This window comes from Kwoniella dejecticola, chromosome 10 (assembly GCF_000512565.2).
Source record: "Kwoniella dejecticola CBS 10117 chromosome 10, complete sequence".
NCBI classification, from domain to species: Eukaryota; Fungi; Basidiomycota; class Tremellomycetes; order Tremellales; family Cryptococcaceae; genus Kwoniella; species Kwoniella dejecticola.
The window spans coordinates 1,257,897-1,284,542 of NC_089310.1; the positions used below are offsets into that span (position 1 = coordinate 1,257,897).

The 26,646-nt window shown below is 48.9% G+C and overlaps 7 protein-coding genes across 7 annotated transcripts; 4 read left to right on the forward strand and 3 right to left on the reverse strand.

The window, feature by feature from the left end:
* Nucleotides 1-11: 11 nt before the first annotated feature.
* Nucleotides 12-3,202, forward strand: I303_108008 (uncharacterized protein; the record flags this gene model as incomplete). Its single annotated transcript, XM_065969735.1, has 14 exons — nucleotides 12-34; nucleotides 92-119; nucleotides 174-280; nucleotides 366-884; nucleotides 984-1,042; nucleotides 1,102-1,273; nucleotides 1,344-1,408; nucleotides 1,538-1,652; nucleotides 1,716-1,781; nucleotides 1,843-2,051; nucleotides 2,135-2,187; nucleotides 2,256-2,433; nucleotides 2,510-2,556; nucleotides 2,618-3,202. 14 exons carry the CDS (start codon nucleotides 12-14, stop codon nucleotides 3,200-3,202), a joined length of 2,226 nt encoding a protein of 741 aa, XP_065825807.1.
* A 240-nt stretch (nucleotides 3,203-3,442) lies between these two features.
* On the reverse strand, nucleotides 3,443-6,054 carry I303_108009 (uncharacterized protein; the record flags this gene model as incomplete). The annotated part of the gene is made up of 15 exons (XM_065969736.1): nucleotides 3,443-3,607; nucleotides 3,698-3,766; nucleotides 3,853-4,078; nucleotides 4,133-4,196; nucleotides 4,256-4,331; nucleotides 4,393-4,484; nucleotides 4,557-4,758; nucleotides 4,820-4,829; nucleotides 4,895-4,963; nucleotides 5,026-5,232; nucleotides 5,302-5,388; nucleotides 5,444-5,652; nucleotides 5,733-5,826; nucleotides 5,890-5,962; nucleotides 6,033-6,054. 15 exons carry the CDS (start codon nucleotides 6,052-6,054, stop codon nucleotides 3,443-3,445), a joined length of 1,665 nt encoding a protein of 554 aa, XP_065825808.1.
* Nucleotides 6,055-6,845: 791 nt separating this feature from the next.
* On the forward strand, nucleotides 6,846-8,509 carry I303_108010 (uncharacterized protein; the record flags this gene model as incomplete). Its single annotated transcript, XM_018411261.1, has 4 exons — nucleotides 6,846-7,108; nucleotides 7,170-7,264; nucleotides 7,321-8,085; nucleotides 8,145-8,509. 4 exons carry the CDS (start codon nucleotides 6,846-6,848, stop codon nucleotides 8,507-8,509), a joined length of 1,488 nt encoding a protein of 495 aa, XP_018259929.1.
* A 592-nt stretch (nucleotides 8,510-9,101) lies between these two features.
* Nucleotides 9,102-14,434, reverse strand: I303_108011 (uncharacterized protein; the record flags this gene model as incomplete). Its single annotated transcript, XM_018411262.1, has 3 exons — nucleotides 9,102-13,479; nucleotides 13,535-14,114; nucleotides 14,167-14,434. The coding sequence occupies 3 exons, from the start codon at nucleotides 14,432-14,434 to the stop codon at nucleotides 9,102-9,104; spliced, it is 5,226 nt and encodes a 1,741-aa protein (XP_018259930.1).
* Nucleotides 14,435-17,675: 3,241 nt separating this feature from the next.
* On the forward strand, nucleotides 17,676-19,761 carry I303_108012 (uncharacterized protein; the record flags this gene model as incomplete). The annotated part of the gene is made up of 6 exons (XM_065969737.1): nucleotides 17,676-18,087; nucleotides 18,157-18,266; nucleotides 18,360-18,512; nucleotides 18,598-18,953; nucleotides 19,016-19,290; nucleotides 19,529-19,761. The coding sequence occupies 6 exons, from the start codon at nucleotides 17,676-17,678 to the stop codon at nucleotides 19,759-19,761; spliced, it is 1,539 nt and encodes a 512-aa protein (XP_065825809.1).
* A 229-nt stretch (nucleotides 19,762-19,990) lies between these two features.
* Nucleotides 19,991-22,348, reverse strand: I303_108013 (uncharacterized protein; the record flags this gene model as incomplete). The annotated part of the gene is made up of 12 exons (XM_065969738.1): nucleotides 19,991-20,011; nucleotides 20,070-20,129; nucleotides 20,187-20,602; nucleotides 20,670-20,771; nucleotides 20,851-20,902; nucleotides 20,970-21,202; nucleotides 21,276-21,298; nucleotides 21,366-21,442; nucleotides 21,485-21,685; nucleotides 21,744-22,075; nucleotides 22,134-22,145; nucleotides 22,210-22,348. 12 exons carry the CDS (start codon nucleotides 22,346-22,348, stop codon nucleotides 19,991-19,993), a joined length of 1,668 nt encoding a protein of 555 aa, XP_065825810.1.
* A 1,993-nt stretch (nucleotides 22,349-24,341) lies between these two features.
* On the forward strand, nucleotides 24,342-26,357 carry I303_108014 (uncharacterized protein; the record flags this gene model as incomplete). The annotated part of the gene is made up of 9 exons (XM_018411265.1): nucleotides 24,342-24,565; nucleotides 24,668-24,725; nucleotides 24,789-24,922; nucleotides 24,973-25,474; nucleotides 25,543-25,699; nucleotides 25,759-25,828; nucleotides 25,892-26,002; nucleotides 26,069-26,254; nucleotides 26,324-26,357. The coding sequence occupies 9 exons, from the start codon at nucleotides 24,342-24,344 to the stop codon at nucleotides 26,355-26,357; spliced, it is 1,476 nt and encodes a 491-aa protein (XP_018259933.1).
* Nucleotides 26,358-26,646: the final 289 nt, after the last annotated feature.

The window sequence follows — 26,646 nt, forward strand, 5'->3', positions numbered from 1 at the left end:
ACCATGTCGATATGACATCCATAAGCACTCAGCCGTATGTATCGTGCCCTGGCTACGGGCACGTCGAACCATGCTGACTGTGCCACCATAGCGCTTGTTTGAGGTGCAGATCCCGAAAAGTGAGTCAATCACCGGGTCAAATGCCAGTAAGCTGATTGCCCAAGGATAATCAGACGAAATGTCTGGGTAGAACAGAGGACACGGACTGTCAGAGCTGCTTGAGTGTCGGTGTCAAATGTGAGGTCGTTCCCCATCAAAGGGGTAGGAAGGTTGGAACCAGGTGAGTCATACGATAACTGGGACGATCTCGCAAACCGAGCGCAATGTTTTACTGCTGTACTTCTGATGTACTTGGGTCTCTTCAGGTTATCTGATAGTGTAAGAGCAAGACTGAAACGACAGCGGACCAAGAAGAAGGAAGAGAGAAAGAGTAAAAGAGTGAATAGCCGGTCAACGGAAGAGACCCAGTCTCAAACCCTCAACGATGAAGACAATCACGATCCAACAGACGATTACAATCTAGATAAAAACGACAACGAGAATCAACTCAATGCTTTTCCCCTGCCCTCCTCTTCTCCAGAAACGACTCTATTGCAGCCGCAAGAGACCTCTTCATACTCAGCTTCTCTGAAACACATTCCACCCACATCATCAATACGCATCACTTCTCAACATCCCTATCCGGCTCCGAACGAAAGAAGTGCAGACTACACGGATATCGGACCGTCGATACGTAGAACCTCGTCCATTGCTCGGATCTTCTCCGATGTAGACAAGGATAAAGAGCGTAATTCGACAGCGAATCGAGGGCTGGCTTTATGGAGGGAGGATCCCATGACTTGCGGATATATCGACGAGACTACCGCGAAGGAGCTCTTCAACCTGTACGTCCCGATCTCAATCCCCTTATTTATTATAGGTGACCAAGGACAACCTGAGCTCTAATTAATACCTCGGCTGATGATTTTGCTACCTGACCATAGGTTTATGCAGAAAATTGCACCTAATGTGTATATATTTGACGAGACCTTACACACTTACGGTGAGTCTCTACAATCAGAAGACGCACTGGAATGTTTGAGCTCAACAGTGACTATTTAGACTGGGTCCAGAGAACATCGTCATTTCTATTCTGCGTTATAATGGCAACAGCAGCGAAATTCTCGCCCAAGATCAGCGCTTATACCCATAAGAAATGCCTAGCACTAGCAAAGGATCAGATTCTGAGGGTATTCGCCGACGATGTCAAATCTGAACAGACCGTCCAAGCTTTGTACGTTGTGTCATCTCCGCCCGCACTCCATATCCAGAAATGACATACCTGATATTGGTGCTCTTGTCAGGTTCGTGCTGACTGAATATAAGGAGGCCGATGATGAGAATGCCTTTTTACTGCTTGGCATGGTACGTGGCTCTTGTTCAACATGTCGCATCTAAGTAGATATCCGACTCACTTAATTAATGCTCAATTTTCGTTCCCAGGCTTGGTCAGTTTCTCATGTCTTTGATATGTGTCCACCATCATGCTGACGATTAGGTCTCAGTCGGATTGCGGTCGATCTGGACCTCTCAACCCCTCGTCCTGATTACGATGAAAGACGGAATCGAGATCGTCAAAGGATCTGGCTAAGTCTGTATGCCGCCGATAAGAGGTGAGTTGAGAAAGGGTTTCCTGCCCTTGATCTCTACTTTTTTTGCTAATCTTTCTATGATAGATTCAACTATTGTGGTCAAACGTCTAAGCCAAGTATGATGCCTGAAGATAACTTGGTTCGGAATAGGTGAAAAAAGTCTCTAACAGTACTGATACGGAATAAGCTGGCTGACCTTGCACTATGATAGCGAGTCCTGGGTTTATTCACCTATCTGTCTATCGGTGGACTACCGCCTGGCGAGCAACGTAGCTCTCCGAAGGGTACTTTCAGTCAGTATCGAAGCAATAGATAAAGACAGCGAGGCAGGGCCAGGTAATTATGCTTTGGATTTGCGGTCTGTGTATCAAACTTTCGAGAAAGACTCGGAGGCATGGGTCAAAACTCAGACTGAGCGGGGTAAGTGTTGATCGATCGTCTTCGACCATCTATCCTATATATTCATAATGGAACTGCAACTGACATGATCCGCACGCCTGTAGATCCCGATATTGCTATTCATGCCAATCTCACTGCCCTGCATGCTAAAGTCATTGTAAGTGAATTTCATTTCAAGTAGCATCCCTACGTACTCGATGAGCCTGGTCGCTAAACAATATACAGATCTCGCATAGATGGGTTCAGCGATCTTTCAGGAATTACAATCCTACAGGCGATGCAGTGATCGAGGAAAATCAGGAAAGAGAACGTAGAGAAGCGTTGGCTTACTGTATCAATGGATCACTGGGATGTCTAGCTACGATGTGTCAACTACAGGACGACTTGCTACGGTATACTTGCGGTAAGCTATCAGATCAGCCATTCCCTTTGGCTCGCTCGCACCGGCAAGCTGAAAGACACGTTTTTGGAATTATCAGATTCGAAGCATCTATACTTCGCTTATGCGTCTTTCTTCCTATACAAAGTGAGTTTGCCGACGTGCAGTGAGAATCTTATAGCTGACAAGTGATGGCTCTACCATTCAGGTCTTCGATACGAAGATTGCGACTACCATCCTGGATCAGCAATCCCTATCATACATCTTCGGGCTATTCCAACGATCTGCAGATAAGCTGGAGAGTCTGGCGCTTTCCCCAACACATACTATTGCCTTTCACGCGGCTTTCTTAAGGAGGTTATCAAGGTTCGACCACTCGAATGAGGGATCTGCGAACCTCACACAGGATACTGGAGTACAGGTAGACCCGAACAACCTGGGGACGCGCTTACCCGCTTCTCAAAGTACCATTTCAAATTCGAGCTCAGCGCCAGGAGATCCAATGAATGGCACCTTCACGACAGCAGATGCGACCCTTCAGCCTGTCGTTCAAGCGGAGATAGGCGATCCGGCCTTCGACTTCTCGTCGTTCGACCCGCTCCCCGATCTGGGTAATTGGTTATTGGAGAACCCGATCGACGAATCCCTGGGAGCGAATATCAATTGGAATAATTGGTGGCCCTTCGACGATAGTTCTTGGAATTTTGGGGTGGGAGACACGGTCGATAATGGGAATAATGGGATGAATGGGACGGATGATGCAGATTGGCAGGGTGTTGTTCATACGTTGTAACCGATGTTAACAGAGTCATAGACTCAGATCAGATGTACATTTGTATTTTGCCATTTTGTGAGCCGTAAGGTGATTCATGCTACTGTATGCAACATGTAACATACGAAGCATGTGCAAGGCTAGATTCATGTAATGCATATATACAGTACACAACCGATGCCCAGACGGATATACCGAGACAGGTACATGAGAAGGAAATGTTCAGACAGAAACGAGAGTCCAGATCGAAGTGTTTTCATATTAGGCTTTGGGTCTGCCTTCTATGACCTCGGACACCTTTTCGAGATAATCCCACTTGGTATCGTCTTCGATCCTTATACTACCATTATCCTTCGGACTGAGGACTTTGACCTGGGTCCATTTGTCGACCCCGAAATTCACAGGTTTCCAGTTGATGAAATTGGCCTATTTGGTCAAGACAAAGACATGTTATCAGTCTCGTCTCACTTTGAGGTGGCACAGATTTATAAGTGGCTCAACGGAAATTGATCTCACATAATCTTTAATCCATTCTCTCATCAGTTCCTCTTCGTGAGGCTTAGGTCCGTGGAAGATGGAGAAGTTCTGTTGGATCCAGCTCCCAAGTCAACAAATGCGTCTCAACGTATGACTGAGGAATGAGGGTAAGAGACAAGTGGCGGGACACTCACATGGATAGGTCGGTCCATAGCGTGCGTCACACCGAATTTAGGAGGAGCGAACTTTGTGACAAATTCAGGAACCCAAGCTACGATATAACGATGCACCGAGTCAAGCGGCACACCAGCATCTCGGAGCTGACGAGCAAAAGATCTGCTGGGTGCTCGGACTTGACCATCGGATATTATGTCGCCTAGGACTTTGGTATATGAATCGATATCCGGATTGGGATCCGGGCTAAGACATGAAAAACGTCAGTGTCTGTCGGTGACCTCAGGCGGTCTGACTAACTGTTGATAAGGTTCTTTTATCTTCTGATGTAAGTACAAATCGATCATCTGGTTTACGACAGTGGCTAACGCACTCAAGTTGGTCAGATCGCACCCTGTGACACTTAAGATACGATTGACTTACTTGAGTAATATTGGTTGACAGCCTTGTACAAAGATATCTCATCTGTCACCTTGAACCCATCTCGATAAAGGGTTTCCTTAAATACCATTGATCATCAGTTCTGCTAGATCGGGCCCTCTTCAGATCGCTCGACTCACCTCGTCCTGCACTTCCCCAATTATAGCTGCCATGTTTCTCTTCTTGAATTCCTCCGCCAATTTACCGTCATATAGCCAGGTATGACTCTTGGCTAGCGAGGCGAATTCAGGTAGATTCAGCTTCAGCAGTACAGTCGCGGCAGGGTGAGAGAGCAAGGGCTTACGGAAAAAGACTCCGTCTTGAACAGTCCTAAATGTGAACTGATCAATGGTCATGATCTTTCGGGTCAACGCCTCGGCAGGCACAGCACGCAGTGCCTTCAGTCTCTCAGGTCCGGAGAGTGTCAAAGGGATATCCAACGCTGTCAGCAGTGATTCGAATTGCGATTGGGTCTCTTCGACTGTTTTGGGCAAACATGGAATGGCCTGATATATCGAAAGCATGTCAATTCCAAGCACATTGGCGGAGGATTCGCGAAGGACTGACGTTTGATAATCTGCAGATCATCATTATAAGTCAGCTGCGTTGATTCGCGACCACAAGTCGGGAAGGAGGGCTTACAAAATTGCACGTTGAAAAAGGCCTCCTTCGGTAGGTTTAGCCTGAAGAAGCTCATGTACGAGCTGAGCGCTAATGACACAAAAAAATCAGCATGTATGCCTGTTGCCATTGAGGGTGGAAATATGACTTACTGAGTTGAATATGCACCGGCAGATCTGCCTCCGACGACTACTCGCTTGGGATTCCCACCCAAGGCACCAATGTGATTATGTATCCATTCAAGGGCGACTCTTTGGTCCCATAGACCGTAATTACCGACTGAGCCATCAGGTGATTCTTCTTGTAGCTCTTTGCACGCCAAAAATCCTAAAGCGCTGACTCGGTAGCCGAGTGAGATGCTGGGGTTGTCCGTGATGAGCTATAGTACGCCAACTAGCTAGCTATCTATTTTGGGAGCCGTCACTCACAATATACAGTTCAAACCGCCAGTGGTGATCAACTCAGTGGGGTCCATCTTGGGATCGATACTCGGATCTCCGATTTGTAACCATCCCCTGTCTCAAAGTCGATCAGTCCATTTACTTTGCTGCTTCAACTCAGCAGACTCACCCGTGCATGTAAGCATATACAGAGTAGCCTTCTGGGGGCGGAGGTGCAGAAGGCATCCAAATGTTCATCTTCAGACAATCTTCATCGTAAGGGTATTCTTTAGCCGAGCCATCATCTTCGGCAAGTTCAGATACGGGCAAGGACGTATAGGTGGGTTGTGGACAAGGGAGGCCGAAATCCACGGCATTTCTAGGTTGGCCGTCTTGTGACTAAGATTGATAGTTGAGATGGATATCAGCTCCCGCGGATTGTCTATAAGCTATAATCAAGCAGTGAGTGATACACTCACATATGAGTAACCCTTGGGGAGCGGTCGCGGTCTTTTGAATCTGTTCTCGCCAGTCGGCGGTAATGCGAAAGGTACATTGACATATCGCTTGACTCTACGAACAAGTCACTGAAAGCTCAGCTTTCTGACTGGTACCTGCAAAGGACTTCTGGCTTACCTTCCATCGATCAGCGTACCTCTGAGCTGACCGAGCTCGCCCAGGTCGGCGGTACATTCCTCGTAGGTATATTCTGTCTCGAGCAGGTCAGCAGCCCGATTGCAAGCCGAGCGAAAAACCGAGCGCTAGGAGGTCCTGCTCACTGGGTGAAAGTACGTTTCCCATCTTGATCAGCCGGTCTTTTGATGTTCTAAGAATGTCACAGTGAAAGTTGTTCCCATGTAGTGATATTGATAACGACTACAAGAGCAGCGAAACAATTCTCACTGAAGGTGATCACGCCTTGAAGTTGTTGGACGAGTATCGGTGAGCTATAGTGGTCATGGTTAAGCGCGGACGGGGAATCAACAGATAACACATCGGTCAATTCCGAGCCGGTCGTCGATTCGGAATTCCTGACTCAGGATCCATCTACAGGAAACCTTGTCGCCAGCAGCCCCTGCAATTTCTGCTCACACATCCAGTGTGGAGACTTGAGGGATTCCCTGAAGTGGAGATTGTACTTTGAACGGGGAACGGGATTTGACGATGTTCATTGGTGGAAGCTGCCAACATAACGTAGTTACCCCAGAATTGTCATCACGAGACCAGAAATTCGATTTGCGGTCCGGTATACATGCACAAGCTTGGTCGACTGCAAAGAGTCGAAGCAGAGTGGTCCCCCGGTTCTGAAGCAGTAGGACCCCGTCGGCATTGCCATATTTCGGGTGAGCTGGACAGAGAGGAGGTAAGAGATAAGAATAAACATTTTCATTACGTTTGAATTCCAAATTGAATTGCCAAGAGGGGTATGTGGATCGGCGAGCTAAACCGGCGTTCTTAACACGAGCAAGTTGCACTTGGGCGTAGATAAACCATCCTCTCGTCCAATTACATATATACCTTCCATTCACGAGAAATGAAGGAGCGGTATGCTAATCTCAAAGTGAACCAAGGCTGTCAAAGAGCTGCAGAAGATGTCTTACAACGTGACTGAGATGCCCACCAATGGGCTGAAAGCCGAAGTGCCCATGGATGAAAGCAAGATTGACGAAACCGAACATGCGGTCGCTGAAATCGACCCAGCCGTCGAAAGACGTGTACTCTGGAAGATCGATCGAGTGATCATGCCCCTGGCTATCCTGGTATACTTCTGTCAATATCTCGACAAACGTGGTCTCGCCTTTGCCGCGATCTTTGGATTGAAGAAAGATCTCAACCTGCAAGGTCAGGATTATTCGTAAGTAGCTAATGCACGTCTCGCTCGCACAGAGAGCTTATGCATTATGATGGGCGTACAGCTGGGCGTCAAGTATCTTCTACTTTGGGACCCTCGCCTCTCAAATTATCTCCATCAAGGTTTTGCACATGTTCTCCATTAAGCTCTACGTCGGTGGTGAGTTGAGATCTCACAATGAATGTGCGATATGAAGCTGACTTAGACCTTCTCAGTCACTGTCGTGCTTTGGGGAGGAGTCATGATGGCTCAAGCAGCCCCTCAGAAAGCCGCCGACTTGCTTGCCGTTCGATTCCTCCTGGGTCTTATGGAGGGTTCAGCATATCCAGCGTTTGTTCTGATGATTTCCTTCTGGTATCGAAAGGCCGAACATCCTTCAAGATTCGCTCTCCTCGCGGCAGCAGACATCTTTGCTCAAGGGCTTGGAGGACTGTTCCTGTATGGCCTCAGTTCGATCAAAGGCTCAATCCACGGATGGCGAATTGCAATGCTCATCGCTGGAGCTATCTCAATCTGTATTGGTCTCGGATTCGCCTACTTGATTCCCGCAGACATGGGAAGCGCATGGTTCTTGACCACTGAGGAAAAACAGATCGCCCATGACCGAGTGGCAAGAGAGCATGCTAGTGCTCACGAACGACATTTCCAGTGGAACCAATTCTGGGAGACGGTCAAAGATCCCAAATTCTACCTGGTCTTCTCTTGGGCGTTCCTTCTTTGCGCATGTACAGTCCTCAACTTCGGTACTCTCATTCTCAACGGTTTAGGGTACTCAAGCTTTATCACTACGGTCCTCCAGCTCCCGGCGTGTGCTATGCAAGCCACCTGCTTGATTACCACGGTCTTAGCATGTAAGAAGTTCCCCAATCACAGAGGGTACATTCAAGCCATCGCCGCCCTCGTTCCCCTCGTTGGAAGTATTCTGCTCCAAACTTTGCCTTACGAAAACAAATGGCCACTCGCTGGTTCTCTTTGGCTCAGTGAGTACCGCTGGTCTGCTTTCACAACATTTTGGCGCTGACATCCCACACCTATCCAGCAACATGCAACTACCACATCTTATCGGTCAATCTCTCGATCATCTCCACGAACATCAAGGGACACACCAGAAAGACCCTCTTTTCAACAGCTTATTACATTGGATACGCTACTGGATGTATCGTCGGACCTCAACTGTTCCGAAACAACGAAGCGCCCCTTTACAAGACCGCCATGAGGGCCATCTCATCGATGTACGGGGTGTTTATCCTTTTCATGATCCTGTTCATGGTCTTGTGCAGGATGGAGAACGCCAGGAGGGACAGACTGGCTGCTGAAGGGAATGAAGAAGCCATGCCTCGACCAGCGGCTGACTACGACAACAAGACCGATCAACAAGATCTGGGTTTCAGGTATGTACTCTAGGCAGGTCATGTAGCGAGGATCTCCGTGAGGGCGATCGAAGAGCGTTTAATACTTCAAGCTGGATTTTATGGATATATAGCATTTACAGGGGGAAATTAGAAACCTCGGTGCTTGTTGGCGGGGACATGAGCGTCTCAGTGGTTTTTGTATCTGATGAATGTCTTAGCATGCAAATTTATGGGGCTTTACATTTGCTAGTGAAGGTGATCGGCAGCGAAATGAGCCTGCAATGCATCACAAGGGGCGTCAGGAAGGGTTGTATTGTTGATGGTTCGATTGAACTGACAAATTGAGCGGGTTTCATTCGGTCTCAGGTAAGTAGATTCCAGCCATTATTGCAATTCATGTGACAAGATCTGAATGGGGGCTCATGATGAAACAAGACAATTGAGTTGTAATTGTATTGCGAATTATTTGCATTTTGAACCATACGTTCGTGAGAAATATAACAATATAAAAAGGATGCCAGGAAGATCTAAGGAAAAACCCATCGCCATGCGAAAATAGTAAGATACATATTCTAAACATCATAAACACTATAATGTCCCCGGACCGTCAATGTAACACAAGAAAACAGACTAGAATTGGTAATCTACCAATTAGCGAAGACACCCCTTCCACCTCTCTTCTTCATCGCTTGCTCATTCTTGGCACCTGAGTGAACGATTCGTCGCTCAGCACGTCTGTTGGTGTCCCTCGGTTTTCTGTGAGTTGCCGAGCTGCTATCAAATCGCTTGACTGGCTTGACGGCAGCTTGAGCTCTGTATACCGAGTAAGTGGCATTGAGCGCACCACCACATAGCTGGTTGGCGTCTCCTGTACACTTGTTGTTACAGTTGCTGGAGGCGGTCGAGGTTAGGCCGTCAACGGTGTTGGAACATCCACAGGTGTTTCCACCTGAGATACCAGAGTAGGTGTAATAGTTGGCGTTACACCAGATCTGACACATCGAGGGAGTCAAGTTGTCGTGACCAGTCATGATGGCTGAGGAGAACGCGGTGTTACTTCCGGTGAAACATCCGAGGGATGTTCCGGTGGGTAAAGCGGCGGCCGTGGAGGTGGTTGATGAAGACTTGATCACGGTGGTAGAAGTAGTGGCGGACGAAGCTTTGGCACTGGATGCGGCGGCGGAGGAAGCGGCAGCCTTAGAAGAGCTGGCTGCAGTCACGCTCGAAGTGACCGCTGGGGTAGTGGTCGAGGAAGCCTTGGCCGAAGATGCAGTGGTAGTAACGCTGAGTGTACCCCCAGTAGCGATGGCCCCTCCTCCTGGAATGGAAGCCTTGGAGCTGCTGACACTGCTGCTAGCGGGCTTGGAAGCAGCTGCGGAGGAAGCTGCCTTGGAAGTACTGGTGGCCGTGATCGATGAGGCGGCGGCTTTCGAGGTCGAAGTGCTGGTAGCAGCCTTGGAGCTTGAGCTCGAGGCAGCGGTGACTGAAGACGCTTTGGAGCTTGAGGCGACAGTGACAGAAGATGCCTTAGAGCTGGATGCAGTGGTGACCGATGATGCCGCCTTGGAGCTGGAGACTGCGGCGGATGACGACGCGGCTTTCGAGGTAGAAGCGCTGGCAGATGCGCTGGCGCTGACTGAGGGTGCGGCACCGGCGATTTCGTAGAGCGACATCTTACCACCGGCACCACAAGCTTCGGTCGGAGCACCAGGACACTTCGAAGTACATTGGGCGTCGGGCAACAACGGGACAACTGGTTTGTTGGTACCGCAGTAACACTGGTTACCGTTCTCGGTACCGTAATTGTTGTATCCGGCGGCCACACAGATCTTTCGACAGGCATCACTTGACATACCACCGTTGGTGAGCGAGTAGTTGGGTAGGACTCGAGGGGAGCCGTCGTTGACACAACCGACGTAGTTGGCTGGGAATCCGGAAGGAGTCTCAGAACCAGCTCCAGTGGTGTCGTAGATCGACCAAGCGGAAGAGAAGGTGGCACCACATGTCTGGGTGCTGTTTCCACCACATTTGGCGTTACAAGTCGCCGGAGCGACGGCGGCGCCGTAAGTTGGGTTGTTGCCACAGACACAGGTGTTACCGTTGGTAAGACCGGCGATCGAGAATCCACTGACTCGACAGGCTCTTCTACACAGATCGGACGTCATGTAACCACCGTTGTATGACAGAGGAGCAGCTTGAGCGAAGGTTCCGGTGGCGTAACAACCTTTGAGGCCTTCGACGGTAGGAGTCGAGATGGTCGCGTTGGCAGTAGAGTAGATGGATAAAACGTTTCCGTTACCACAGATACCGGTCTTGGATCCACAAGCCATCGAACATTGAGATTCGGCGACTTGGTAACCTCCCGAAGTGGGGTCAAGCTTGGCGGCGCAATAACACTGTGTACCATATTCGGAACCAGCGTAAGCGTACCCGAGCGATTTACAGTTGGAAATACACAGGTCGTTCGACATGGAAGACGAAGAGAAGTAGTACGAAGGCAGCAAACGGGTGGAACCCTCATGGTAACAACCTGCGTAGCCTTTAGAATCGGTCTTCATGACGTAGTCCCCGTTCTTCAAACCGGTCGCAGACAATTGATATGTCGAGATGGTCGAAGCAGTTCCACAATTTTGGTTCGAGTCACCGGAACATGGGTTCTTACACGAGGCGGTGGTGGTGACCAAAGTGGGAGCTTGACTGGAACATTTACACTGGTTACCGTTTCTGATACCGGAGTAGGCTGAACCTCTAGCGAAACACCACTGGTTGCAAGCGTCTACAGTCATGTAGTCACTGACGTAGGATTGACCGTTAAAGGCGCTGTCATCGGTGAAACATCCCAAGTAACCTTGGATACCGTTGTTTGCAGCAGCACCGGTAGCGTTGTACAGATCCATGTATCCGGAAGCACCGCATGTTTCGTTGGTACCACCAGCACAAATGGAGTTACAAGTTGAGGTAGGGGCCTTGGCACCGCCGGAGATCTTGTTACCACAGAAACATTGGTTTCCAGATTCCGTACCGGCATAGGCGTATCCTTGGTTGGCACAGGCTACTCGACAAGCTTTGGCGGACATGGGGGTAGCAGAGTAAGAGTAATCTTGAAGGGTTCTGGCTGATCCGGAATCGGTCCAACATGAAACCCAACCTTCAGGCTTGTTGACGGTAATAGTTATGTCGGAAGTGTTGTAAAGAGCGGCTTGAGTTTGTCCACCACAGTACTCGGTCGAATCACCACCACATTTGTAGTATGAACATGTACTGGATGGGTACTTTTGAGTGGCTCCGCCCCAGGCGTTACCACATCCACAGTATTTACTGAGATAGACAGAAGCAAGCGAATAGCCGAACTCGGAACAGGTCGTTCGACATTTCTCGACGGTCATGCCATTGTCGTAGTAAGTGTAGCTGGTGAGACCTCTGTTAGAGTTTTCGTAACATCCGACATAGCTGGAGGAGGATGCACCCGGCATTACAGGACTGGCCGATGCTTTATCTAGCGTGTACGCTTCGAGCATACCACCCGCACCACATGTTTCGGATGAGTTACCAGAACAGACCTTGTTACAGTTGGTGCTTGCTACGTATTGGGTTGTAGTTGGCACATTGTTACCACATCGACACTGGTTACCGTTCTCGACACCGGCGTAGGTGTATCCCAGCTCGATACAAGATTGTTTGCAGATCTCGACGGACATAGGGTTGACGGTATAGGAGTAATAGTTTGGGAAAGCAATATTGGAGCCTGAGTCCTGGAAACAACCGAGGTATCCCACTGGCTTCTTGGCCTTGACTTGAGCCGGGGTGGTAGTCGATGAGTTTGTGGTGTAGAGATCCATAGCGTTGGGACCACCACAAACGGCAGTTGAATTACCGGTACATGCTGACGAGCACTGACTGACAGGCAATCTTTGAGTGAGTTGAGGGGTGTTACCACAGTAACAAGATTTACCGTTCTCGACACCAGCATAGGCATATCCAAGTTCGGAACAACCGTTGATACAGCTTTGAGGGGTCACTGTACCGGACCAAGAGTTGGCGGTAAGAGCGAGTTTTCCGCTCAAATCTTGGTAACATCCTTGCCATCCTGCGGGGTGGTATACACTGGATTTGGCGATATCGGCATCGGTGATGTTGTACAAAGACGATCGATAGTAGTCACCGCATTTTTGCGTCGAGTTACCAGTACAACCCACGGTACAGTATGAAGAGGGGACGATCGATCCAGTGCCGAAATTCCAGTCATTACCACAGTAACACCATTTAGCAGAGGTGGTCAAAGCCCAGTTAGTCTTCAAGTTGTGACAAGCGGCGAGACAAGTTTCGGTGGTCATGGAGTTGGACTGGAAGTTGTAGGTGGAAGCACCAATAAGACCTTGAGAAGCGGTACTGGGGTTGTTGTAACAACCGATGTATTGCGAACCGTCCTCGAAGACTTGGGTCGAGTTTTGGGTGGTACCGGGTCCAGCATACCAGATGTTGAAGATGTACGAGCCACCACACTTCTCCTTGCTGTTACCTGGACAAGGGGTTGAGCACATCCCGGGGTAGACACTGGCGGTAGATCTGACAGCTGTACCACAGACACAGTTCCAAGCACCAACTTGACCAGTACCAGCATAGTTGTAGCCGGCGGCGAGACAGGATTGTTGACAGGACTCGACGGTCATGGCGGAATCGGTATAGGATACTCCGCCGGTCAAAGAAGTGATATCCTTGAGACAAGCAATGTTGGTCCAGCCGGGGGTGGTAGGGAGCTTGAATTGCTTGTTATCGGCAGCAGAGGCTACGTATGATCCATCGGAACCAGTGAACTTGGAGACGTCAAGACCAGCGATGGCAGGGTTACAACCAGGCTTGCTACCACTAGCACCCCAAAGAGGGTTACAACCAGGAAGTCTGGAAACGGGAACGTTGTCGACATTTCCGAAGGATTCTTGGAGTTCTCCTCGTTCGGGCTTACAAGCCGCAGCCTTAGCGTCGTCCATGTAAGCATTCAGGACGGGACACGAGTCCATGGTACTGTATAGCCATCCTGTCAGCTTCGTGTTCCGCTATCGTAGAACGCTTAACTCACATAGCACTGTATTGGCCAACACAGCCAGTAGCGTTAAGAGCTTTGGCGAGAACAGGTTGGTCCCAACCTTCAACGAAGTCTCCGTGGATACCGTAACCTGTGGTGTCACCGTTGGCCCAGGCCAATTTACCAGAAAGAGATTGACCAGGGTTGTAATTGGAAGTGGCCCAAGTGTATTCAAGTTGAATGGCCGGTAGACGGACTGGGTGAGACCAGGGACATGAACCAGATCGAACACCATTGTCTGGCCAGTTCATGTGAGAACCGTCGGCCTTGTAAAGGTTGACTCCATCCCAACATGGTGGGAAGAACAACTCGGTCTTCATACCCCAAGGACAGTCTCGGTTGAAGTTGAAATTGGTGGACACAAGCGAGTTGGAGAAGTCCGAGTTGACTTGACATGTGAAAGTGGCGACGTTGGTAGGTGACTTGTTCGACGGATCACCAGTCAAGATACGAAGACCCTTAGGGAAGGGGCTGACGTATTCGTACTGGGAGTTACGAGCAAGGAAGTAGTAGAATCGAACATGGGCGGGCACCGGTACGTATTTGCCAGCGCTGCTGTCGACAACGTACAAGTCTAGGTCGTATGATGAGCACATGGGCCAGCGAGGTATCCGAAGCAGACTCACTAGGCATCCAGTAGTTCGACTTATCAGCTTGTTGTCGAAGAGACGAACAAGAGGCTCCGGTGTAATAATCGGAGTTGTAGAATGCAGCCATTCTGGAACCACCAATGATCTTGTGCATGTGCGAAGACTGTTGGTTGGGTGACACGATAGGATCTAACTCCTCATTTGCGAGGACGTAGATGTAATCCAGATGCCAGGCGTCATCTTGAGCCGAAACGAAGACAGCTGTGGCCAAGAGGGCGAGGAGGGAGATGAAGCGGGAAAGCATCGTGTAAGATTGATACCTGCGATGATCGTGAGCTTGATGTCGCGATCTACAGACGGTTTGCTCACCGATGCCGACCTCTTCACCAATGATTGAGCGATTATAAAATACTTAAGTGCTTGATTATACGAGTCTAAATGGTAGAGAGCGTGATGTTTAGTCGTTAGAACGTTGACCTAAACTTGATGTCAACGATCGTTACAGAGGTGGGCGTTCGAGATTTGGTGGCGATGAAGACTATAAGAGTCCAGTCTATATAGTCGTGCGGATTCGATCGGTGAGGTCTCAATGATGTCGGAGGACCTGGAACTTTGAACCACCTGGATCCTTTTTAGTGTATATTTGTTCCGATCGGCAATTGATGCCCAAAATCCAGTTTGGACAGGTATGTAAAGAGCGACAAGAACGTTTGCGAATTGATGAACAGGAGAAGAATGATGAAAAAGATAGATCAGATGGAGAGATATAGAAGTTTGAATCAAGAAAGTTGAGACAGACATGACTGTTTGCGGCGAAAAACAAGCTTTTTTCGAGACACCTGCGATCGACAGGTCCGGATGTACGAGATACCACGTCGAGGTATTTCGGCCAAGTTGACTTCTCGTAATGGGCGTGTGCCACCGAATCCGTCAGTTCGTCTGGGTTTTCCCTGTGTTCCTGCGTCCTGAGGAAAATCGCCCCTAGGAATTACTTCACCGTTACCTTGGGACCTCCTTGATCCAAAAGTCACACTTTTCACCTTGCGGAGATAGACAAGACCATCTGATGCCGACTCCATCGATTCATGCTAAGACGATAACGATTATGGTAAGTTCAGTGGGACACATGCGTCACGAATAGAATTGTAAGACACTTTAGCGGATTTCCAGCAATATTGCATTGAGTTCAGTTCATCTGTTTTGGACACTAGCACCATTCCAGCTTGGGGGCTCGGAGCGCCGTAGAGATCGACATGTAGTAAGTGGACCCAGCTCTAATTGTATGGAATGTCTGACTCTTACCTATAAAGCAGCCTCAAAGATCTACTTCATCCCAAATCCGACCGCAAAAGGTAAATTGTGATAAGAGGAATAAAGAAAACCTTAAAAAACCAGCTGGAAAACCTTAATCTCACTGAGTTGACGTTATGACGCGCGCGACTGTCGGTAGGACGACTGGCGTCTGCCCCGTATGAGGCGACACAATTCTACCTCTATCTCAGGGTCCATGTGATATGTCGATGAAAGCCGGATCTCGCGGCTTTTAACCGTTGAGATTCCAAGAGATGTGAAGTTCCGAAAAGTGAGACAAGTGGCTGGAGAACATGAATTAATCCATTCACGCCACCACTCGCCGGTCTTCTAGAAGTCCTTCTACATCAGAGAGAAGTCCGAAAAACAGTAAACAAGCCAGCAGTCTTAGGCACCGCCTGTAACGCTACGGAGGTATCTTTTTGGACCGCTGTCAACTAATAATAGCTACAAAAGGTCCTCGCAGACGACAACGCCGGGGACCTGGCCGACATTACTCGCTGCGCAAGCCGATAAGATTCAATGATGTTTCTCGATAATTATGGAATCTAACTCAGCTGAACAGTTTGTACGTTGTTTGCAGAAAGCTTAAAGCATGGATCGGAGTATCTATGTGGTTTGAATCGGATGACGCATCACTTAGAATGTGGCTCGATCGATTTCCAGCCACTAAACTGCTTAATCTTTCAATCGGTGCTGTTCAGACCTCGGTAGAGCTTTGGGATATGCGATTGAGCGCATCCACCAAAGCTAAGCAGTTGAAGACCATGTTCCGTACAACGATATGAAAGTCCCAAGCGCTCATTTTGTCGACGCCACATTGTCTGTCGCAGATACCTCCGAAAGGTCAACATGTTTGATCGTGCATATATGCCTTTGTGGAAAGCAAAGAGCGCCAAGATCTGCTCAAGCCTGCTGCGTTGGTGAGACAGAGGTTTAAGAAATTTAGCCGGAGTGTCGCCTCGAAGGCTTCCGCCGAGGGCCCTCTGACTGTTATAAAAGTTACAAACAGTAAGACTTGGCACGATTGTTGAGATGGTCTCGGCGGACAGCACTTGACATCTTTTCTCGATTGACTATCCAAGGGGTGGGTGCTTTGTATGACGTATGACAGATGGGCTAACGAATGAATGCGTGGACCAGAAATGGGCTGGATTTGTTGCTCTAAACCCAAAGAATGTACTACCTTTTAAGCCGGTGAATGCTGAAAGAGAAGCTAGAACAATCAAGTGTCTGGAGCTCATGTCAATGTCACGTCACGTGACTGCTATAGAGGGGCATCTCGAACGATGCTTTCGCGATATGGACTAAACCCCCAGACTTGATGAAGAACGATGTGGACGGCCTAGCCGGCTGGAGTGATGCGCCGGATAATGACTTGACGCTCACTCAGATTTCGCTTTCAGACTGATCTCTCCCCAATCGAAATGTTGGTCAATTTCGCCGTCACACTAACCGTGTCTGAATAGCTCAGCCAGACCCGCTCATACCTGATTTATCATGGAAGCGGCTCTTGCGATCCAATAAAGCCGCTGCAGCCCACTGCGAAGGCGGTTACTTGCACTCGTCTAGAACCCGTATATTAAGGGTGATTAGCAATGTGCTACACGAGACCGCATGCGCTATAAATCCCATACTTACTCATCATATGACTGGAGATCAATTGTTCGAGGCATACAGTCATTCCAAAGTTCAGGCAAATCACGATTCTCACATGCATAAAGCAGAATTCTGAGAGATTGCAGTACTTTCTACTGAGCGCTCAATGTTCGTAATGCGCAGAAAAGCATCAATATCGGTCTAACAAGTGAGATGACTTTCCGATTTCGCCCTTGACATGGTTTTTGTCGCTCAAGCCGTAAGCCCGTGAGTCAGGTGATCCATCCTCTGCGAGAAAGCTAAGACGATCTGCGTATGGTGTTGTGATCGAGGAAGCAGGACTTGGTCATGTATGCATGATTTATGGACAAATTCTTCAGGTTGAAATGATGAGACCTGATCAAGGCTATGGTTGAGCCAGGAAGTTTCGGATCAATCCGGCTTAACGCCGCCGGGCTTGGGATAGCTCATCAACATCATCTCGCATCACGTTCAACTTGACATTTTCACGACTATCCAGCAAAGAACTGTACCTCCCACAATCGGAGGACAAAGACAAAGGTAGATGTGTCAAATATAGTCGGCTCCAGTACAATCCAACGCAGCACCCAGCCGCTGCAATCCTGCAGCATACAATGTCGGCGTCCTGCCTACTGCGCCTCTCCCTAAACCGGGGAGCAGGTTTTGCGCTTTCTTCCAGTCCTGCCACGCCCATGATAGCTTCATCAAGTACCGCATCACTCAAGCACCTCAAGACCCTACCTGGTCTGGTCTCCACCTACTACACGTCGTCGCGTCGCATAAAGTGTATCAACTCGGTCAACGAAGTGAATTGCCGATATAATAGCTCGAAGGCAACTCAACCGAATAAGAGCTCCTCGCATGGACATGACCACGAGCACTCCCACATGCACCACGACGGACATGATCACTCGCACTCTGGGATTTTCCATACGCACGCACATGATCACTCGGAGGGGGCTGAACAGCTCATGCAAGCGTTGTCAAAAGGGAAATTGGACAGGGGGACGAAGATAACGCTGTTGGGTAAGCCATTCTCCAACCATTCGCAACAGCATCATCGGTATCGCGGTTGACAGTCTCGTATCCATTTAGGCCTTGGCTCGAATATAGCTTTGACGATGTCGAAGGGTGCAGCAGGATTATGGATGAATTCAGCTTCGTTACTAGCGGAAGCCGGACACAGTCTGTCGGATCTGTTGGGTGTGAGTGGGATTCCGCTGCAATATAAGGCTTGCTGCACTGTTCCCTGACAAAGCCGTGCTTGACATGGCTGACATCAGATCCTCACATCTTAGGACCTTGTCACATTGGCTACATGGCGTATATCGCGGCGCCCTGCGACCGACAATTTCCCTTGGGGATACGGTAAATTTGAGACCTTCGGAACACTCAGCGTGAGCGTCATACTAGTGGGAGGAGCGATAGGAATAGGTTTGCATTCGTATCATGTAAGCAGGCGTGTCCCTTCTCATCACTCGAATCCTCCTTATCATCGTCAAGGTCTTTACTGAGCTCATTCATCGATTCCCTCAGCTGCTTCTACAAACGTTATTACCTTATCTGGAAACCTTCCCTCCGGGCACATTCTTCAATTCGCTCGCTCACTATCTTCCCGCTTCTGTCCCTTCTCCTCTACTCGAATTGTTCCATTCCCACGGTCCATCAGCTCTGCCGTATGAACACGGCGCCGCGGACGCGGCCTTAGCTGCTCATGCCCATTCCCATGAGCATGCCAGCCATGTGCACGGGGCGGAATCAGGAGCGATACTCAACCCTCATGCAGCATGGTTCGCATTAGGAAGTGTGGTAATCAAAGAATGGTTATATAGGGTCACCAATAAGGTGGCCGCCCAGGAACACAGTCCTGTACTCAAAGCCAACGCCCTTCAGTATGTCTTCCCCTTTCTGAACCGTGATCCACCAAACATGCTCATCATTCCTTGCTCCGTAGCCACCGTGCGGATGCTTTGACTTCTCTAGTCGCCCTGACGTCCATTTTGGGATCATCGATCGGAGGCTATCACTTTTTGGACCCTCTAGGCGGAATAGCAGTCTCCTTCTTTATCCTTCAACAAGGTCTATCGTTATCGAAAACTGCTTTCTTCGAATTGTTAGATGCCGGGGTGGACACAAGCACGAAGGAGAGGTACTTCAGTATAGCGGACGATCTGGTGGACGGAAAAGAATTGTTGGACGTGCGAAATGTCAGAGGTGTGAAATCAGGTGGTAAGTCAATACCCGAGTATTAGCTATGACCATCAGACTTGGGCGTTGGACACCAGCAGAGGCGGCAGATCAGTTGAGTGGCGAAGCGGAGCCGCCGTGGAAGAGAAGCGCCATGGCCTAAGCAGGCGTGATAGTGGAAGTGTATGTGCAGGAGAAGGGGCACGGGCGGCGCGGGTGAGGCGAGGGGTGACGAAGTAAATTTTGAGCTCTGCTAACAGACTCCCGCTTCTCATTGCAGGTCAAACGGTTCTGGACTTGACAATCACAGTGCCTCCGACTATGCCAGTCCGTGATTCACATGCCGTCGAACAGCGAGTACGCGAAGCTATCATGAAGGCTAGGAGAGAAGTAAGGGAAGTCAAGATACATGTTCATGGACTGGGGGAGAATGAGGTAATAGGCCAATCGGGTCGGCAGCCTGAAGGAACGCCCAATGGACCCAAGTCAGATTTCGGAAGGGAAGGCTGTTGATAGATGTTGTAAATTACGAGGTCCGAGGTTAGGCACTGTAAGTCTGAGGAAGATCGCGACCAGGTCTCATGCAGTGGTACAACCCCAATGTACAACATTCCACCCAAAACGTGAGACGGTACATGCATTTTTACTTGCGAGCTCTCCGCAAGCGGATTATCATTTAGTCCATGTCCTCCGTCGACATAGGTGTACCGAAGCATCCAAAATATTTGCCAGGATATATGAATTAACCTTTTGCGAACCAATCCTATCGAGCTCAATCAGTGAGCTATCAACAAGGCCTCAAGAGAATTCTTGTGACTCACCTTGATAGAGTCTCCGAATGCTTTCAAAGCAGCATCTATGTTTTCTAGATCTCCAGCAAACTGAAATACAAATCATCAGCCCATGTTCTCACGGGAATCAGCAAGGCGGACACTCACAGTAGCTCTGAAGAAGTTCAACCTATCCGACGAGTCTATACCCGGTGTTTCCGTGTGGAATACTTTTGCAGGCAATAACACGACTTGTCCATTTTCGATCAGATGATTCCAAAGCTCGTCCATCAACTCTCCCGTGTTCGTCGTGTATCTCTGTTCCTCCTTCGCACTTTGCTTCAACTCCAGTCCAGGTGGTACTTCTGGCTCTTGTCCTACTGTGTCTAATGCCAGATTGACAGCTGCATCTGCAGAATTACCGATGACTGTCTTTCGATATCTTGGATGGGAGGCTACCTCCACTCGAAGCCACTGGAACATCCCCGCACCACACGGCACGGTGGTCACTAAGTCTTTGGGGACGTATTCGTTTAGCTTGTCAAGGAAGTAATCCCGCTTGAGCTGGTATTCCAGTCGGACGCCTACGTACAAATGTTAGGGCTCGTGATAACATCTCGTAATTTTGGAAAATCAGAAGTTTTCGCTCACCCCACGTCCATCGTATGAATCCTCCGATACCCCAGTGCTTATCCGAGAGGTAGGATGCGAGGACAGATTGACTGAGACCATTTGGTACTTGGGTAGTCGTCTCTGCGAGACAAAGCAGCACAGGATCAGCATCTATCTGACTTCACATCTCAATTTTGCAGGTTGTATATCTCCGACTTACCTCCAATTCTGAGGATCCTTTCAATGAAAGTGGAATTGGCAGTGATCCATCCCTACACTCGATTGTAATCAGAGTTCGCTCCCACTAGGGAGCTAAGCTGGAAATTTGGGAGCACGCACAAGTCTGACACCTGGTCCGAAAACTTTACTGAATGTATCAATTCTAATGACCCTTCCATCTACATCCCGAGACAAATACGATTTGACGCCCGCGTAATCGTTGAATACCTTCGCCACAGCCTGGGCATCGTCTTCTACAGCATTTTCAGGGGCAGGTGGTAATTTTGCTCGAGCTTCCTTTAATTGGGTCTCTCGTTTTTGCTGATCCGGTTCGTATTCCGCAAATTGCAACGCTGAGTGTGGTAATAAGATAAATCAATACCGATCTGCCATGCATGACTCGGGCCGACACATAATGAAGCTCACGGTAGTAAGGGTCATCCTCCATGCTAACGTCACAAAGCGTATAAGCAAAATTCATCTTCCTTCAGAAAGCATGTAAAGCAGCTAACTCACATGATCACATCGTGCTCTTGGCAAATCCGGTAGATCTCATCATACCGTTCTTGTGGTTGAGTGGTCCCGGTAGGGTTCTGAACCGCTGTTAGCCTTTCTCAAGCGAAAAGTAAATTCACCTGTCCACACGGAATGGTATATAGCAGATTAGGTTTTCTTCCTTGCGTTCTCTCGTCCCATGTGCTCAACACCTTTTCTAGATCGGCAGGGACCAGTCCTTGTCCGTCAACTTTGATGGGGTACAACTTTGCGCCTTTACTCAGCGCGGAGTTGAGCGATGACGCAAAGGAGTATTCTTCGGTCAAAACGGTATCTACATCCTACAGACAGCGTTAGTCAAGCTGTGGGCAAGTCGATAGGAGGGGAGCGACGATTTACTGGCTCTACAAGAAGCTGGAACACCTTGGAGACTCCGTCGGTATTACCCAAAGAGATATATATACTTTGATCTGATATCGTCTTGCCATGCAGCAGCTCATTCAATTCCTCTAATTGTCGAATGAGTTCGGGATACCCGTTACTCAAGCCATATTGAAGGATATCGTTCAGGTCTAGTATGCCACCTTCGTCGGCTTCTGTACCCGGTCCAGTCTTCTTCAAGTGGATTTCCTCTGTGACGGCTTGACCAATTTGCCAATCTTGCACATCCCCATTTAAGGTGGATAATTTGGGCAAAGTGAAGGTAGCATGAGACATAGGGAAGAGAGAAGCTGTACATCGAGAACTGTCAGCAATTTACGGCTGGTGATATCATGAAATGCGACCCACGATGAGGTGTCCCTGTGAATCATTATACGGTCACACCATCAGCCCGATCCCCCCGGGTGATGTTAGTGCTACGTACCACCCCCAAGCGTCAACAATTTTCGGTTCCCCACCAACGCACCCAAAGCCTTCATCGCACTCGGCTGCAAAGTCCGAATGCGCTTCGCCAAGTGATGTGACAAGTCCAGGCTTTCAGGTAATATCGGTGCTGGTGACATCTTGATGAGCGATGCCGAATGACAGGTGGTCCTCTTTGACGTTAATAGCGAGGAATGTCAGATCTTTTTTGTCTTCGGAAGAAATATCAGATTATAATCACTGTTCGCTCACTTGTGCATGCAGTCTGAATCTGAATCTCTACATCGAGTCGATATATCTGTCAGTGCGTTGTACTGCGCTTATCCTTAGCTGCATTGTTGAGTTATATGGCGTCACATTGCGTTTTATCTACCTTATCACACCATCCCCCACCTCGGACTTCCCCGAAAAGGTTTAAATCTACCACGTGCATGTCCATCCGTCCGCTACGCCGGACTTTGATGAATGAGGAATGATTGAGTCGAATGATGGCTTCGTAAGATCGAGTCGAAAGTGCTTCCTCAAGCATGCAGCTGGCAAACGATCCCGTAGCCACCGAAGTTCCCTTCGATGTTATTCGACGTCCGTTAAACCTGCCATTGCTGGCAGGCATGGCTTCAAGTTCGGCCGGAGGATGTGCACCTCAAAGAGGAGGGACTCTATGAAATAGGTGTATCTTCTCCGCTTTACAGATTGCATGTGGATTTTTCTGGACCTCAGCCCTGGGCGCCGAAGGAAGTGTCAGGCTTATGGTGGTCCGTCCTGCAAGTATGATCGTGCGCCAATCTCGCAATACGGTAATGCGGAAGCTGAGGTAATGATAGAACTAGCATGACATTGTGTAGATCTTCCGGCGACGACCAATCATCGTATGATCGTATGATCGTTTGATCACCGAGTTGTTGACACAACCAGCATAGAACTTTGACCAGATATGACAAAAGGACGAGAGAACACCAGAGCTGTTGGAGAGTAGAGACCCCTCCCACGCACAGCTCGGACAAAAGACTCATCCTCCCCGCTATATGCTGACTAACTCCATTGCTTGACCCCGTGTTTGACAAGCGATTTGCCAAGCTACGTCTGTCATGATACTTCCGCGAGCCCAAGTCGGCTATTGGCATCCGGACAGAGGTGACATGGTCGCGGGTTCCTCACAGATCTATCGGTCAAATCACTTGGCCTGAAGGGAAAATTCGGCTTGCCAAGTCTCAGGATGTCCTCTGCTATTGGGTTAAATACTTTGTAGCGCTGATATGTATGGTATGAGCTATTAAACCGATGTCACTAAATGCGGCATTGCCGCAGGTGTCAGAAGGGAATAAGCGGCACCTGAAAGCGGGTACAGCTGTTTGTAGTCACGTGACTGGTATACCTCCGAAGCGGATCTAGTCATTCCACGTTTTAATGACGCTAAAACAGTTGAAAATTTTGATGGTCGATCACATTTGATCCAGCGGTCTGGTCAGTCTCCCTTTGAGAATGATCGCAGCATCACATCCTTCGACATGGACTGCCGATCAGCAAGATGCCTGAGCGAGGCGAGGCGAGGCATGGAGTAGGATGATCAGATACCCCGGATTGACATGCATCTCACGGTAGCAGGATCACGTGCGGGGCAGGGGTGCTCAGCCTCGTTTATAACGCAGTGAGCTAGATGAAACCTCGCTTAAGCAACGTAAATGACCGCGTGTCTTACATCTTTTCTCCCTCTTCTCGGGCTGAATCATCGTAAACATCATGAAAACTTCACTCGCTCTTTCTTTGGGCTGTATTTGTCGGCAGTGCCGTATTGGAGACTCCATTTTTAACCTTTTCATCCATCTAATACCTTCTCTCTTCTCTTCTCTTTCACCTTACCTCACCTCTCCACTTCATACCGGACATATCAGACCGACTCGAAAGCGATACCGTCACTCATTGGCTCACTGACGATTCGTTCAGCTATCCTGCCCTCCAAGCAGAAAGAAAAGCCCACGCAAGGGATACTCGATTCCTTCTTTATAAGAGTTTGACGGTTTCCAATCTTATTCCCCACATTCCTCATCATTTGCAGTGGGAATTCATCTTTGATCACTTCATAAGTATACGAGTTTTGTTAAAAATACCTGGACACGACAATTGGAAAAAGTTATGTCGCAATTCAACAATTCCAGAGATATAGAAGAATCGTCATCCACCAGTCAATCGATCCACCTTAACGACAGAAAATCCGACAAACTGACTGCTGGTCAGACCGAAATCACCCATCCTGTGGATATTGAGAACCCTCAACCACCTCCACAGGATGGGAAGATCCACGATGCAGTATGGGGAACCATAGACGAAGATGGTCCCAATTACCGAAACCTTGGTTGGTAAGTCACACAGCCAGCTGACCCGTATCAAGTGCCCATGCGCCGATATGCGTCTTTTAGAAGATTTAGGGGGCTGATTTAGGGGTTTTCTTGGTCAAATAGGGTACGAGCATCCGTCTTGGAGCTCAAAACTCAGATTGGTCTTGGTGTACTAGGTCTTGTAAGTGTACGATGCGTTGACTAGCAGGCCTGCGCTGACCGACGTTGTCCATGACCGCGACAGCCTGCCGTCTTGGATACTTTGGGTTTCGTTCCGGGTGTCATCGTCATCGTTGTCCTCGCCATCATTATCACCTGGTCCGATCTGGTCGTTGGTTACTTCAAGCTCAACCACCCAGAAGTCTACACCGTTGCTGAGTAAGTCGCATCCTGCGCTCAAGTCGTATCCAAGCTGATTCGGTACGCAGTGCCGCTCATATCATGTTCGGTCCTTGGGGTCGAGAAATCATCGGTTTCGCGTTCTGGCTCGAAGTCGTCGCTATTGCCGGTGCATCTTTCTTGTCGATATCGGTAGCCTTCAACACCATGACCGAGCACGCTGCATGCACTGTAGTCTGGGTAGTCGTCGGTGCCATCATCGTGGCTGTCTTCGCTTCTATCCAGACTCTCGGTCGAATCTCATGGTTGGGCTGGGTCGGTCTTATCAGTATCCTTTCAGCTGTCGTGACACTCATGATCGCCGCTGGACTTACCGATCGACCATCCCTCGCCCCTCCTGGAGACTTCGAGATCATCACTCAAGTCGCTGCTACCCCGAGCTTTGTTGACGCTATCAACGCCATCTCAATCGTTGTCTTCGCCTACGCTGGTACACCTAATTTCTTCAACATCGTTGGAGAGATGAAAGATCCCGCTCAATACTCCAAGTCTGTCGTTGCTGCGCAGACCATCATTACCATGATTTACCTTGTGAGTAATCACGCCGCATGATAGAAATGCCCGTATCATCGCGCTGACATTGCTTGATGTCGGTACAGATTGTCGGTTGCGTGACATACCACTTTGTCGGTCAATATATCGCCTCGCCGGCTCTTGGAAGTGCTGGTTTCACCGTCAAAAAGGTCACTTACGGACTTGCTCTTCCCGGTTTGATCGTCGGTGGTACTCTGTACGCTCACACCGCCGCCAAATATGGTAAGTCAGCTTGCTCTCGTTCCAGATAGTGCAGTGTAAATCTGACCAATCACATTCAGTTTTCGTAAGAATTCTCAGGAAATCTCGACACTTGTCAAAGAACACTCCTGTCCACTACATTGTCTGGTTGTGAGTGTAGCTATTCAATCAATCAGCGATCCCTTCCAGGAAGCTTATCGTCGCTCGCCGCAGCTCCGTCGTGACTTTCACCTGCGGTATCGGATTTATCATCGCCGAGGCTATCCCATTCTTCAACGATCTTCTCAGTTTGATCGGTGCCCTCTTAGGTACCCTCATTTGCATGTGGGTCATCCAGTACTCTAATATTTACGTCTTCTTGTAAGAATGCTGACGAACACTCCTCAATAGCTTGATGGAAGCTTACATGTGGATGTGGGACAACTGGAGAGCCCCTAACAGAGGCTCGAGAAAATGGAATTTGATGATGGCTATGAACATCATCTTCTTCGCCATCGGTACCTTCTTGATGATTGCGGGAACCTACGCCGCAGTGGTAGTCATCAACGACAACTTGAACAGCGGAGACTCTGGAAGGTAAGTCGGGCGATATCCGATCGGCTCCCAGAACTTTCCGCAAGACTGATCTTGTGCACCGCTTTGTAGTCCATTCAGTTGTGCGGACAACAGTGGAAACTAAACGCCCGATGCTTAACGATTCATGGAAGACCTTATGAGTCTTTCCTGGGTCATTTCAGAGGAAGAAGGAAGAGAAATATCAGATCATCCTCACGTACAATACAATTTAGCAGCATTGCATCGAAAGCAAAAATACATACACATACATTCGGAGCGAGAGTCTCGGAAGAAAGGAGACAAGACAAGCATGCGGACGAATACACACATCATACCACGTAGAACATTGTACTTTCCATGACCTTGAGAGCAATGTATAGTGGAGTAGACAGACTTGCACTTGAAGCATTCGT